This window comes from Nerophis lumbriciformis, linkage group LG08, assembly GCF_033978685.3.
Source record: "Nerophis lumbriciformis linkage group LG08, RoL_Nlum_v2.1, whole genome shotgun sequence".
In the NCBI taxonomy this organism is placed as follows: domain Eukaryota; kingdom Metazoa; phylum Chordata; class Actinopteri; order Syngnathiformes; family Syngnathidae; genus Nerophis; species Nerophis lumbriciformis.
This window is the reverse complement of record NC_084555.2, coordinates 22,640,245-22,654,135: the sequence shown is the minus strand read 5'-3', so window position 1 is coordinate 22,654,135 and position 13,891 is coordinate 22,640,245. Positions and strand designations below refer to the sequence as shown.

The following is a 13,891-nucleotide window of genomic DNA, read 5'->3' as shown; positions in this document are numbered from 1 at the left end:
TTCACATCAACAACGTATGAAAAAAATAGTGATTTTTTTTTTAGTTGTGATTTCCTTCTCTGCATGGAAGTTTAAAAGTAGCATATATTAATGCAGTATGAAGAAGAATGTTTTAATGTAGACACATAGAATCATCATACTGCTGTGATTTATATGCATCAAGTGTTCATTCAAGGCTAAGGCAAAATATCCAGATATATATCGTGTATCGCAATATGGCCTTAAAATATGGCAATATTAAAAAAAAAAAGGCCATATCGCCCAGCCCAAGTTCAATGATGCCATTTCTGTTTGTCATGTATAATTTTGTCTATTTTGTGTTTATCCTTGAATAAACAGGTCAGTTTCTTGTTACCAACCATTGTGTATTATTCAAACTCCCCTAATTCAGCTGGCTAGTTGTTATCAAGAGTACTAAAACCCTTTTCAACATGATTCTGACAACTAAGTAGGCTAAATAACTTTAAACTTTAATACATGCTCGGATAGGCCAGTATCGGTCAGTATCGGTATTGGATCGGAAGTGCAAAAACAACATCGGTATCGGATCGGAAGTGCAAAAATCTGGATCGGGACATCCCTACTTGCAATGCTATTAAGATTAAGAGTGAAATAATGACATAGCTACAATGGGGTAAATAAGTATTTGATAACCTGCTGATTTTGTTCGTTAACCCTCTCTTAAAGATATGAAACTCTACAGCAGAAAATCTAACCCAAGGTTTGGTTTGTTCTTTTGTTTTAGAAATAACAAATAAACCAATGTTCTGTCCATTTTTGGTTGTGTTTAAAGAGCACTAACTCAATACTGTTGTGTCAGTGTTTCATATAGTCACTAGATATTGTGAGGTTACAGAATGCTACTCCTCTAAGAATACAAATACTTAACACAAAGATTTCTCTCCAGTCAACCCAGCTACTCTGTGCACACACATGGCGACACAAGTGTTCACTCTCACACAAGCAAACAAAGTCTCCCCTTTCCATAGCCGGACGTCTTCCACCACGGTGGTCTGGTTGGAGAGGGATGAAGGAAAGGCAGACAGGGACGGCAGATGTCCGTCCTCGTTTCTCACAAAGGCTGGCAAGCCAGGAAAACGATGAAGGGGTGGTGGCAGAAGGATAGGATTAAATACACAACAGAAAAAACAGCATTCACAAATGAGTCATGGAGAAGCTGATTTACTAATGACAATCCAGTCAAATTTTTGGCCCAGATCATAAATGAGACGGGGTGTGTGTGTGTGTGTTTGCAAAGACAGTTTTAGGGGTCCATATGTCCATTAGGTTTTTAGAGAGAAAGAGCAGATGATAAGACAGGGTGCTGCTAGGAATGGGGCAAATAGTGGAAAAAAGGAAGTGTGTGTGTCACGCTGAGTTATGCGTCTATCATCCTGCCTGTCTCTTTTGTTTCTCCATGTGTGCATCCTCATGTCTATGAGTTTGTTGTTTGGCTGTGTGTCTGTCTGCAAGTGTGTGTGCACACTCAGTCAAGTGGAAGGGGAGGTGCTGCAGGGAGTACAATAGGGGGCCTACAGAGGTAGCTCACAGCCTTCCCCAGTCTCCCATTAACCCTTAAACTGGACAACTTCCAGCAACACTCACTATTTTCCTTCAAAATTTAAGTAATGTGAAAAGCAGCCTATTGACTATATTTAGCAGATGTTATGTGATGGTCAGAATTGGTTGTTAATTAGTGTAGTCTTCAGAGGGGTAGTGCATTTGGACTAAGAAGTTTTACCAGTGTTTTTCCTCATTGTGCCAAACGTTTTTCAAGAGATGTCGAGGGGCACATAATTGTCAGATTTGCGTAACCTATGTGACCCAATGATACATATATATATATATATATATATATATGTATGTGTGGGGAAAAAAAATCACAAGACTATTTCATCTCTACAGGCCTGTTTCATGAGGGGGGTACCCTCAATCGTCAGGAGATTTTAATGGGAGCATTCGCATACCATGGTTTATATAGGGCACAGAGTGGGTGGGTACAGGCTGGCCTAGGGGCGTGGTGATTGGTTCATGTGTTACCTAGGAGGTGTTTCCGTCTATGGCGGCATGTTGTTACAATTTCGCTGCGCTTGTTGAGGGATGACAGGTCTGGACGGTAGATAATAAACAGTTTCTCTTTCAAGCATAGGTTGCATCTTTTATTACCACTATTGTAAGGTGTGCTGGATGCAAGAATTTGCCATGTTATTGAATATTCAACATTATTGTCTTTGAGGTCCCAAATGTGTTTGCTGAGTTCTGTGGTATTTCGCAGGTTTTTGTTCCTGAAAGAAGCCTTGTGGTTGTTCCATCTGGTTTTGAATTCATCCTCGGTTAATCCTACATATGTGTCGGATGTGTTAATGTCCTTGCGTATTACCTTAGATTGGTAGACAACTGATGTTTGTAAGCATCCCCCGTTGAGGGGGCAATCAGGTTTCTTTCGACAGTTACATGCTTTGTTGGTTTTGGAGTCGTTCTGACTGGGGGTCGACGGCTCATTTGCAATTGTTTTGTTGTGGTTTGAGATGATTTGTCGTATATTGTTCATGCAGCTAGCTGCATGAACAATATACGACAAATGTCGTATATTGTATATTGTTCATGCAGCTAGCTACCTACATATGTGTCGGATGTGTTAATGTCCTTGCGTATTACCTTAGATTGGTAGACAACTGATGTTTGTAAGCATCCCCCGTTGAGGGGGCAATCAGGTTTCTTTCGACAGTTACATGCTTTGTTGGTTTTGGAGTCGTTCTGACTGGGGGTCGACGGCTCATTTGCAATTGTTTTGTTGTGGTTTGAGATGATTTGTCGTATATTGTTCATGCAGCTAGCTGCATGAACAATATACGACAAATGTCGTATATTGTATATTGTTCATGCAGCTAGCTGCATGAACAATATACGACAAATCATCTCAAACCACAACAAAACAATTGCAAATGAGCCGTCGACCCCCAGTCAGAACGACTCCAAAACCAACAAAGCATGTAACTGTCGAAAGAAACCTGATTGCCCCCTCAACGGGGGATGCTTACAAACATCAGTTGTCTACCAATCTAAGGTAATACGCAAGGACATTAACACATCCGACACATATGTAGGATTAACCGAGGGTGAATTCAAAACCAGATGGAACAACCACAAGGCTTCTTTCAGGAACAAAAACCTGCGAAATACCACAGAACTCAGCAAACACATTTGGGACCTCAAAGACAATAATGTTGAATATTCAATAACATGGCAAATTCTTGCATCCAGCACACCTTACAATAGTGGTAATAAAAGATGCAACCTATGCTTGAAAGAGAAACTGTTTATTATCTACCGTCCAGACCTGTCATCCCTCAACAAGCGCAGCGAAATTGTAACAACATGCCGCCATAGACGGAAACACCTCCTAGGTAACACATGAACCAATCACCACCCCCCTAGGCCAGCCTGTACCCACCCACTCTGTGCCCTATATAAACCATGGTATGCGAATGCTCCCATTAAAATCTCCTGACGATTGAGGGTACCCCCCTCATGAAACAGGCCTGTAGAGATGAAATAGTCTTGTGATTTTTTTTTTTCCCCACACATACATATATTGCGCTCTACTACGGTATCGAGCACTATTTTTTGGATAACCTTATTAAGACATATATATATATATATATATATATATATATATATATATACATATATATATTATTTCCCCAGTTATAAGTGTATTATGATTTACCGGGTTAAAAGGTCAACGTTTTTTTTCCCCTCTTTGAGTCTGATAATCCCTCCATGTTAATCCCTGTCCAAATGCACAAATGTGGCAGATTTTCTTGGAAGAGCAAGTGTTTGTTGCAGATTATTTGACTAGTTTTATCATCATGGATTTACAGCACTTATATTTTTAGTGTACTATCTAAAGTCATCCAATGACTTGCTTAGACATGTTTTTTTTGTCTTTGCAGAAGGTGTTATTTGAAGCAGTGCAGTTGTACACCACTACAAAATATACAGTACCAACGATAATAAACATTATATGAATATGCTTATATTGCTGCTGTGTCTGTAAACAACAATTTGTTTCAAGCAGCTTCTATGCATAAAGACAATGTTGGAAATGATAAGGTTTGTCAGTAGTTGAGCGTCCAGACAGTGCACACTCGCGCTCTCCAATATAACAGCAGGAGTCTTGTGCGTCCATTCTTTCCTGTGCCCCTTTCCCCTTAGAAGCTACCTCCTGGACTGGAGACAATTTGATAATTGTGTGGTCTCTCCTTCCCTGCTGATTTTTTGAGAATAGTGGTGTTGTGTGGATATGGAGGGGAGTGGGAGACAGGATATTGCATAAGCTTCATTGACTGACTGTTTAGTTTAGTGAGTCAGCTGGATTGGCCTCACTTCCTTGATCCTACTGCATCATTGTTAATTGACTGCCAGTGTTCATTTTTAGTCACAGTAGATGTTTCTCCTCTAATAGAAGCTTATTTATGCTTCAGTAAAGGAATTTCAAGTTCCCTGTTTAGCTACTTACTAGGGTTTGTTTTGCATCCATCTATGATATTCAACAAAATAGTTTTGGAAACCACATTTAATTAACCAGATTAAATGTTTGCTAGCGAGGTTAACATGTAAATGCAAGGATCTGATGTGTTTACAGTGGTCCAAGTTCATCTAAACAACAAGAGCACTCCTGTGTTTTTAGTAATTTGCAGCTAAAATGTTTGTCTCCCAAGTTTTGAACTGAACTTGGGGGCTGGTATGGTGTCATTCCCGGGACATCAGTTGAATACTACTGATCTCAGCTTTCACTGTGTTAAAGTTAGTTTTACATACATATAGTATGACAGGTGTACTTCATGCTGCTTTTGTATTTTTCACTTACCGGTAGCTTTTTTTTCCCTCACAGAAAATGCTGCTGAAAAAACACTGTGGAGGGAAAACACGGACCATAAAGATTCGGGTAAGTTTAACACCTAATTCTTTCATAACAATATGAGTACTAGTGGGTAAATGCAGTATTTCCAATACATTCATTCATCAAATAGATTTGGATCTACCTGTGCACCCTCGCTCTTAAATGCATAACGCACCTGGTCTACCAGGGAATAAGAAAACACAGGAGGAATTAGTGTTGCCAACTTGCCGTGTAATCAGACCCCTCTAGATACATTTTTTCAAAGTGAGATAGAGACTTTTGCAGAGACTGAAATGAGAGCACATACAGTCGTGGTCAAAAGTTGACATACATTTTTAAAGAACATAATGTCATGGCTGTCTTGAGTTTCCAATAATTTCTACAACTCTTATTTATTTGTGATAGAGTGATTGGAGCACATAAAAACACAAAAAACATTCATGAAGTTAGGTTTTTTATGAATTTATTATGGGTCTACTGAAAATGCGACCAAATCTGCTGGGTCAAAAGTATACATACAGCAATGTTAATATTTGGTTACATGTCCCTTGGCAAGTTTCACTGCAATAAGGCGCTTTTGGTGGCCATCCACAAGCTTCTGGTTGAATTTTTGACTGCTCCTCTTGACAAAATTGGTGCAGTTTGTGGCCAAACAGCTCAATTTTTGTTTCATCTGACCACAGAACTTTCCTCCAGAAGGTCTTATCTTTGTCCATGTGATGTCAGATGAAACAAAAATTGAGCTGTTTGGCCACAATACCCAGCTATATGTTTGGAGGAGAAAATGTAAGGCCTTTAATCCCAGGAACACCATTCCTCCTGTCAAGCACGGTGGTGGTAGTATTATGCTCTCGGCCTGTTTTGCTGCCAATAGAACTGGTGCTTTACAGAGAGTAAATGGGACAATGAAAAAGGAGGATTACCTCCAAATTCTTCAGGACAACCTAAAATCATCAGCCTGGAGGTTGGGTCTTGGGCGCAGTTGGGTGTTCCAACAGGACAATGACCCCAAACGCATGTCAAAAGTGGTGAAGGAATGGCTAAATCAGGCTAGGATTGAGGTTTTAGAATAGCCTTCCCAAAGTCCTGACTTATACGTGTGGACAATGCTGAAGAAACAAGTGCATGTCAGAAAACCAACAAATGTAGCTGAACTTCACCAATTTCGTCAAGAGGAGTGGTCAAAAATTCAACCAGAAGCTTGCCAGAAACTTGTGGATGGCTACCAAAAGTGCCTTATTGCAGTGAAACTTGCCAAGGGACATGTAACCAAATATTAACATTGCTGTATGTATACTTTTGACCCAGCAGATTTGGTCACATTTTCAGTAGACCCATAATAAATTCATAAAAGAACCAAATTTCATGAATGTTTTTTGTGACAAACAAGTATGTGCTCCAATCACTCGATCACAAAAAAAATAAGAGTTGTAGAAATTATTGGAAACTCAAGACAGCCATGCCTTTATCTTCCCTACAAGTGTATGTAAACTTTTGACCACGACTATATACATAGTGCCACCACTGCCACAAATCAATTGTAGTCATGTGGGAAACACTGGAATGTGATGGTAGCCATTAGGGTTAGTTTTTACGCAAGTGTTATTCATTGTAATCTACGTAGATTTTCACATAAACACATTATTTATATGCGCCACTATATGGTGCAGTCCAGATCAGGGGTGTCCATTACTACAGTGATAGGGTTGCAAGATTCCATGGCCACCATGAATAGTCCAGCCTGTCTTGTCGCCAGCACCTTGATGTTAGTCCAACTGCATACAGGGACAGCATCTGGCAGGAGTGTTTGTTCTCATGCCCTGTTAGCAGCAGCCAAATTTGCAGATTTGATAGCACTGATAGATTCCTCATGTAAACGGCACCAATCCTAACTCAATCTTGCAGTCATACATAAAAAGAAATGTGACTTTTTCCTGTTTGGTCTTGTTTGGTGCTTCAATCATACTCATACTTCTCTCAGTGTGAAATGGATTTGTGTTTACAAAGGTATTTTGTCAAAATAGTCATCTTCCAAAGAAGTATTGCTCCAAACACAACCTCTGCTATTATTCATCCACCCACTGCAGTAACAATCAATTTGGGGTTTGGTACAGTAGGTTTCAAATTTAGTGCATGGGAGAAGTTGGTCTAGTTAATACTTGGCACAGAGAGGCCCACTCCAGAAGGATGCACAGTGTGTTGAGAGGAGTGACGTCATTATCACCTTGTGTGGGATAGTGTCAATGGAACCTCATCACACACTTGTTTATGTACACACGCGCATGCACCAACTGTAACAGCATCTCTAGTCCCACATATAGAAGCGTGAAGTATGCACAATCTGGAAAAATCTGTATTAAAAAGGAGACTGGTGATGAGACATACAGCTGAAGAGGAAAAAGAAGAGGGGTTTGCAGGTCCCCTGTGGTGTATTACAAGGGATGAAGTCATATTCCATTTATAGTCTGGCAAGTGCTGTTGAAAGGTCTGTATTGCTGAGACAAATAACAAATCTTAAGGGAAAAGGGAAAGTGAGAAGCGCCACAAACATGTTGACCCACAATAGGCTCTCAATCCTTTATACTGTCGTCTCCATTAAACAATCTGATAATCACACAATGTCGCTAAAGCGGCAACGTGAAATAAGAGTTATATACAAGAGTAACCTCAAGAACCTCATCATCTAAATCACAAAGACCCAACACATTACACTAAATATGTGAAAGTTCAACATGCAGAATGTGTGATTTTAAAACAATATGGGAATGCTCCCCTCTAATCCATAATAGGAGTTGATAGACACAAAGTAGTAGGCATGTGAATCAACTCACGATTTGATTCAATTACATTTCTTGGGGTGAGTATTCGATTCAGAATCAATTCATGATTCTTGATTTAAACTGATTCTCGCAATATATTTGGTATGAAAAATTATAAAACCTTTTCATAATAGGTAACGGGTTACAAACGCTCATCTTGGCTGCTCACACAAGCACAAATATGGCCTAAAAACGTACTGAAAAAAATCATTATTTAAGATAAAAATCATTTTAAACAAATTGTTAAAATTGGTAATTGATTTAGATAAGAATAGCAATTCAGATGTGAATAGATTTTTTTGAGAAACCCTACAGAGTAGCCGGGAAAGACCTAATGATATAATCTACTCACATAAATACAATTGTACCTCAATTTAGTGCTCAATTGATTCGATGACCAAGCTATATAGTCCATGCTTGATCCCCCCAAAACCCACCATTTAAAAATGTAAGTAACATGCCTTTTAAAAAGAAAGTTTGAGATAAGAAATATTTTTTGGAAACATAATAGAATAAAATATACTACAAACAACTACAGTAGATTTATAAAATTGTGTAATAATAATGTTACTCTACTTATGTCAGGAAGTGGACTTCTGCAGGTGTCTCACCTCGGGCTGCGCTCCAGTCGTGTATCTAAAGGAATTGTTATTGTTGTTTATGTTATACACGGACATCTTTGAGGTATGGACAGGAGTTCAGACTTGACCATAATATATACCGTATTTTCCGCACTATAAGGCGCACCTAAAAACCTCCAATTTCCTCAAAAGCTGACGGTGCGCCTTATAATCCGGTGCGCCTTATATATGGACCAATATTGAGCCACAACAGGTCTCGCAACTACGGTAACTACGCCGACTTCATTTTCCCCCTTCTACGGCTGCTTACCGTAGAAGAAGAAGCGCTTCTTCTTCTACGGGGGAAAATGAAGTCGGCGGCTGCTTACCGTAGAAGAAGAACTTCTTCTTCTACGGGGGTAAATTAAGTCCCGTAGTTGCGAGACCTAAACTTTATGTAAAGACCCAAAAATGGCTCCTATTAAGAGACACGCTTACGACGCAGAGTTTAAACTCAAGGCGACCAGTCACGCAGTAGAACACGGGAATAGAGCAGCAGCGAGAGAATTTAACATTAACGAATCAATGGTGCGGAAGTGGAGGAAGCAACATGATGACCAGCGCCGAGTAAAGAAGGCTAAACAGAATTTCCGAGGGAACAAAGCGAAATGGCTACAGTTGGAGGACAAACTCGAACAGTGGGTTGTTGAACAGAGAGCAGCAAGTAGAAGTGTCAGTACAATCACTATTTGTTTTGTTGACATTCCCTTTAGCGCAGCTCCATCTAATGTTATGCATAACGTAACCCCAGCCTCTACTGTAGCATCTATTCTATGTGCCTTATAATGCGGTGCGCCTTATATATGAACAAAGTTTTAAAATAGGCCATTCATTGAAGGTGCGCCTTATAATCCGGTGCGCCTTATAGTGCGGAAAATACGGTATGTATGTCGGTGTACCAACGACACTGCTCGATCGTCCAGTTTGTAGTGTCAGGAGACAGAAGCAACATTGTATAGGAAACTTTTCCACATTTTAATTTATAAATGTTCATCGTTTACACGTTTGGTGTCATGTTTGTGTCATCTGCGCTCAGTCTGCCTTGCGGGGTCGGCTACACGGTAGGTCATGTTTTTAACGGTTTGTTTCTCTGATTCAGTGGGTGTGGTCCCCTTCTTCTTCTCGGTGCTCTCCTTCACAGTCACTTTCTCAGTTCCGATGGTTGAAAGGCAACATCTTGTATCTTAAAATACTTAAGTTGGGGTACTCGTAAGTTGAGGTACCACTGTACAATGTAACTGAATCAAATAATATTGTAGTAAATACTAGTTGTGTCCTGATACAACTTTTTCACTTCTCACAAGATACCAGTATTAGAGCCTTGAGTATTGGGTGATAGCAATATTAATTTCATACAATATCAGCATGATTCATAGTACCAATTTTTGTTTATTTTGTAGTGTGGAGTGTTGGAAAAGGCTCAAATAAGTGAAATCACTCAAATTACTCCGAGAACAAGAGTAGTTATGAAAAACACTAACCTATTTCTTATCAACCGTCTAGAATTATGCTGTCTTTAAGTTGAAGTGCAGTGGTAATGGGTTTTTTGGCAAGACCTAGTGGCCACAATAATTCATTATTTAAGATAATGATGCGAATAGATACTTTATTCATCTCCAAGAGAATTTCACATTTGTAGCAGCTTTAGAAGATTAGGCTTGCAAGGTTTTGAGAAAAAAAGGTACTAGAAATGGCAAAATAAGCTTAAAATATACCTGTGACAGCCAGGCACCGTGAAAATCAACTAAGCATCATAAGAGAAATTGAAATACAACCAAGAAAAGATAAAACACTTGCGGTATCATTGTGCAAAATAATTTAATGATGCGGACACGATTGTTACTGAATACTTTCTAAAATGCTTCTTTCTTGGAGACTGAAACTGTAAGTAATATGCAACTAAAAAAATGTGATACTTGTTCATATTGACAAATGTTGTGTTTAGACTTTCATTATAGTTCAATTAGGAACTCATATACATATGTCTAGCTTGTGTGCAATTGTGCGCTCAACTGTTGTGTTGCTACTAGCTCCACATAGCCTATAACCTACAACAGGGATCCTCAACAGGCGGACCGCGGTCCATGTCCGGACCCAGCGACGTGTCCGTCCGGACCTACCACGAATTATAGTAAAAAAAATTAAAAAAAATAAAAATAAAAAAATATATTTTTTATTTTTTTTAAATTATTATAATTATAATTATTATAAAAAAATATAATAATTGAATTCATCTTTGAGTTATCGCTAGCGCAAGTCAACGTTCTCTGTTGTTTTTAGTCAAATATCTCCACGTTTCGTTTACACTTCTCCTTGTCTCACTCACTCCGTCTCTCTCTTTCTCTCTCTCTCCCTCTCTCTCTCTCTCTCTCTCTCTCTCTCTCTCAGAGAGAGAAAGAGAGAGAGACGGAGTAAGAGCGAGAGAACGCCACTCTGATTGGCTGATTCCGGGGTATGGGTTGTCATCTCTATCACAACGACGCGCTGATAGGCTGTTACCACCTGGGTCATACACATGTGTACAGTGCATGGAACCTTTCGCTGCAGGCACACAGTTGTCTCGTATCGCTACTTCGCTAACTGTTCACTCGTCAGTCACTGAATGTGAATCAAATCACAATGGCAAGCTCCAAGTTGGCTCAGGCTGGTAAAAGAAAGGTGGACAGGGAAAACCGACGTTTCAAGGAAGAATGGACAGAGCAATATGTTTCATCCTACCTACTGCAAGTACCAGACCAATGTGTCTAATATGCAACAGTGCTGTTGCTCTGGTGAAAAGTGAAAATCTGAAACGTCACTATCTGAAAGAGCACCGCGAATTTGAAGAGACATTTCCTCATGATTCAGAGCTAAGAAAAAAAGAAATCACGAGGCTGAAAAAGTCATATGAAACATCAAGCAAGATTTTTGTTAAATCTATGACACAAAAACAAATAGCAACATGGGTTTTGGGTAAACACAAGAAGTCATTCTCTGATGCAGAAATAATTAAATAATGCTTGACTGAAGTGATGGGTGCCATGTTTGAAGGCAAAGAAAAGGAGGAAATGACAGCTAAAATAAATCAAATCCCACTCTCTGATGCCACAGCTACCAGACGTGCTGAAATACTGACTGGTGATTTGTCCAAGCAGCTTTGTGATGATAAAAAAAACGCAGAGTGCATATCCCTAGCAGTGGATGAGTCCACTGACACCACTGACAATGCTCAGTTGTTGGTGTTTGTGAGGTATTATGATGAGGAAAAGGGGGAGTTTATTGAAGATGTTTTGAGCCTGGCAAACCTCAGTGGACAAACAAGGGGAGAATACATATATAAAGCAATATCAGAAATGCTGAATGAAAAAGGCATAGATCTGAAGAAAGTTGTGTCCATTGCTACTGATGGAGCTCCAGCCATGTTGGGGAGAAAGAAGGGACTGGTTCCGCGTCTGAGAGAACACCACCCTGGCCTGATATCTTATCACTGCATAATCCACCAGTCTGTCCTTTGTGCAAGTCTTGGAGAAGTGTACTCTGAAATCATGAGTACACTTCTCATGATTTCAGAGAAGTGTACTTAATGACACTGGCCTGGATGGCAATGATCATCAAATGTTTTGTGCCAAAGTTCAAAGTCTTGGTTTCAACCCCAAGAGCCCAATTCTCCCATTGAGCAGCTGTGTTTTACACAATGGGGATGTACTGTACCATAGTTATATTTGCACATGAATGAGATCTGCTGAGATCATTTGTTTACCAGGGATAGGAGGGTTGTGTTTAAAAGTATTTATTTTTTGTTAAAACTGAAAGTTTTATTTAAGTTCTTATTTATTTTTGTTTCAAAGAAAATCTTTCATGTATTTTATTGGATATTTATTTTATTTTTGTTAATTTTAAGAAAATGTTAAACTACTACCTACCTCCTGCTACTATATAAGCTTGACCGATAATAAACGGACCCAGCCTGTTTCAAAAAAACATTTGTGGACCTTCAAGATTTGTACTTGAGGACCCCTGACCTACAATGTTTACCTTTTTGTAAATGACTCAAGTTCACGACAATAACAGAAAAGACCAACCTTGTGTACTTATTGGAGGACTTTTAGATGTTAACTGGCTGTCCAACTGTGCATATTGTATTGCAGCACTTATACAGAGATTTTAGATGCAAACTGATATATATTCCGATACTTGTTTTTTGTATCAGACCAATATCTGATATCAATACTGGATTTGGACACCTTTAAATTACATTAACCATTATAGTGCACCACATCTCAGATATTTACTGTTCTCTTTTTCACCAGTGACATCTGTGGGCACACTTTAATGAATTTTCTTCAAAGGAGAACACATAGGCCGATGAGCTATTTTGAAGCATGGGTTAACTCTTTTAACCGTTTGTACAGTTGCAGTTTGCTTCCTTTATTACTTCCCTTTTTTGGCCCTCATCCAGAAGAGACAGGGGATCAGGATGGGGCCCCTAGCTTCAAGCATGGGAGCTTTTCCGAGTATGAGGAGGTTGACCATGGGGGGCGGCATGTAACATGGAAACAGGAGGGAAACTACTGTGGCTTTTGTGTGTGCTGAGGCCGCCCTGTCCTCGTGGAGGTAAAGAGATGAAGTGATGAGAGTTTCTCAGGCTGCAGATGCCCACAGTAATAGCATGCAGTTGCATGCATGGTAGAAAAATGTTGTGTTGGTGACGTTTGATGTGAGAAATCTTGCAAGTATGAGAAAGTTGGGAGAATTTAACTGTTCTGAAGGGCTATTTCAGTGGAGTTGTTGTCATGTCAGTGGCTCGGTAAATGCTGAATACTTAAAGAGAATGTTTGAAGTCATAGCAACACTTATAGCCTCATTTGCACTGTTTAGACAAACCAAATTGAATACATAGATTTTACAGGGAGTAATACATCTGTGCTTTGATGAATGTCAGATGCTCACAAACTGTAATAGCAAACATTTAGACCAGCGGTCCTCAAACATTTAGACCAGCGGTCCTCAAACGGTCTACAGACCAAATCCAGCCTGACAAAACCTTTTATTTGACCTGTCAAACATCACCCACACAATGAAACCAGACACTTATAGTAAACACTGCTCATTACTGGGTGAAATACATTGTGAGTGGCTGGATATTTTAATACAGGGATATTCAACTAAATTGTTTAATTTCCAGGGGGGGCCGGACTTCTTCTTTCCTTTTTGTCTTTTTTTTGTATATTCCTGAGAACCAGCGTCCTCTACAGCAGACATTTGATTTTGATCTATTTATTTTGTCGAAATTACAGGAGCGCTGTGCTGTTTTTAAGGACCTACAGCAAAAAAGTTAGTCAATCATCTCTATGACAGCACTCCAGTGTTTTTAAGAAGTAGTTGCAAAACTGTGAGTCTTTCACAGGTTTGTTTAACTTACTTGCTGGCCACTGGTTGAATAGTCCAAATGATGAAAAAGAGAGGAACTAAAATAGAACCTTGAGGAACACTACAAGTATAACTAAATAAGTTGAACAAATGACTAGTGACTGCATCTGAAGTAAAAAGCTACAGCAACATCTTAG

General features: G+C 39.4%; 1 protein-coding gene across 2 annotated transcripts in view; it reads left to right on the top strand.

Moving 5' to 3' along the window:
- The window catches only part of LOC133611568 (uncharacterized), a 40,621-nt gene that overhangs the window by 18,532 nt on the left and 8,198 nt on the right, over positions 1 to 13,891 (top strand). For both annotated transcript variants that reach the window (XM_061968467.1, XM_061968466.2), the window contains one exon: positions 4,898 to 4,951. In XM_061968467.1, coding sequence (XP_061824451.1) covers positions 4,898 to 4,951 — 54 coding nt within the window. The remainder of the gene's footprint in view (positions 1 to 4,897; positions 4,952 to 13,891) is intronic.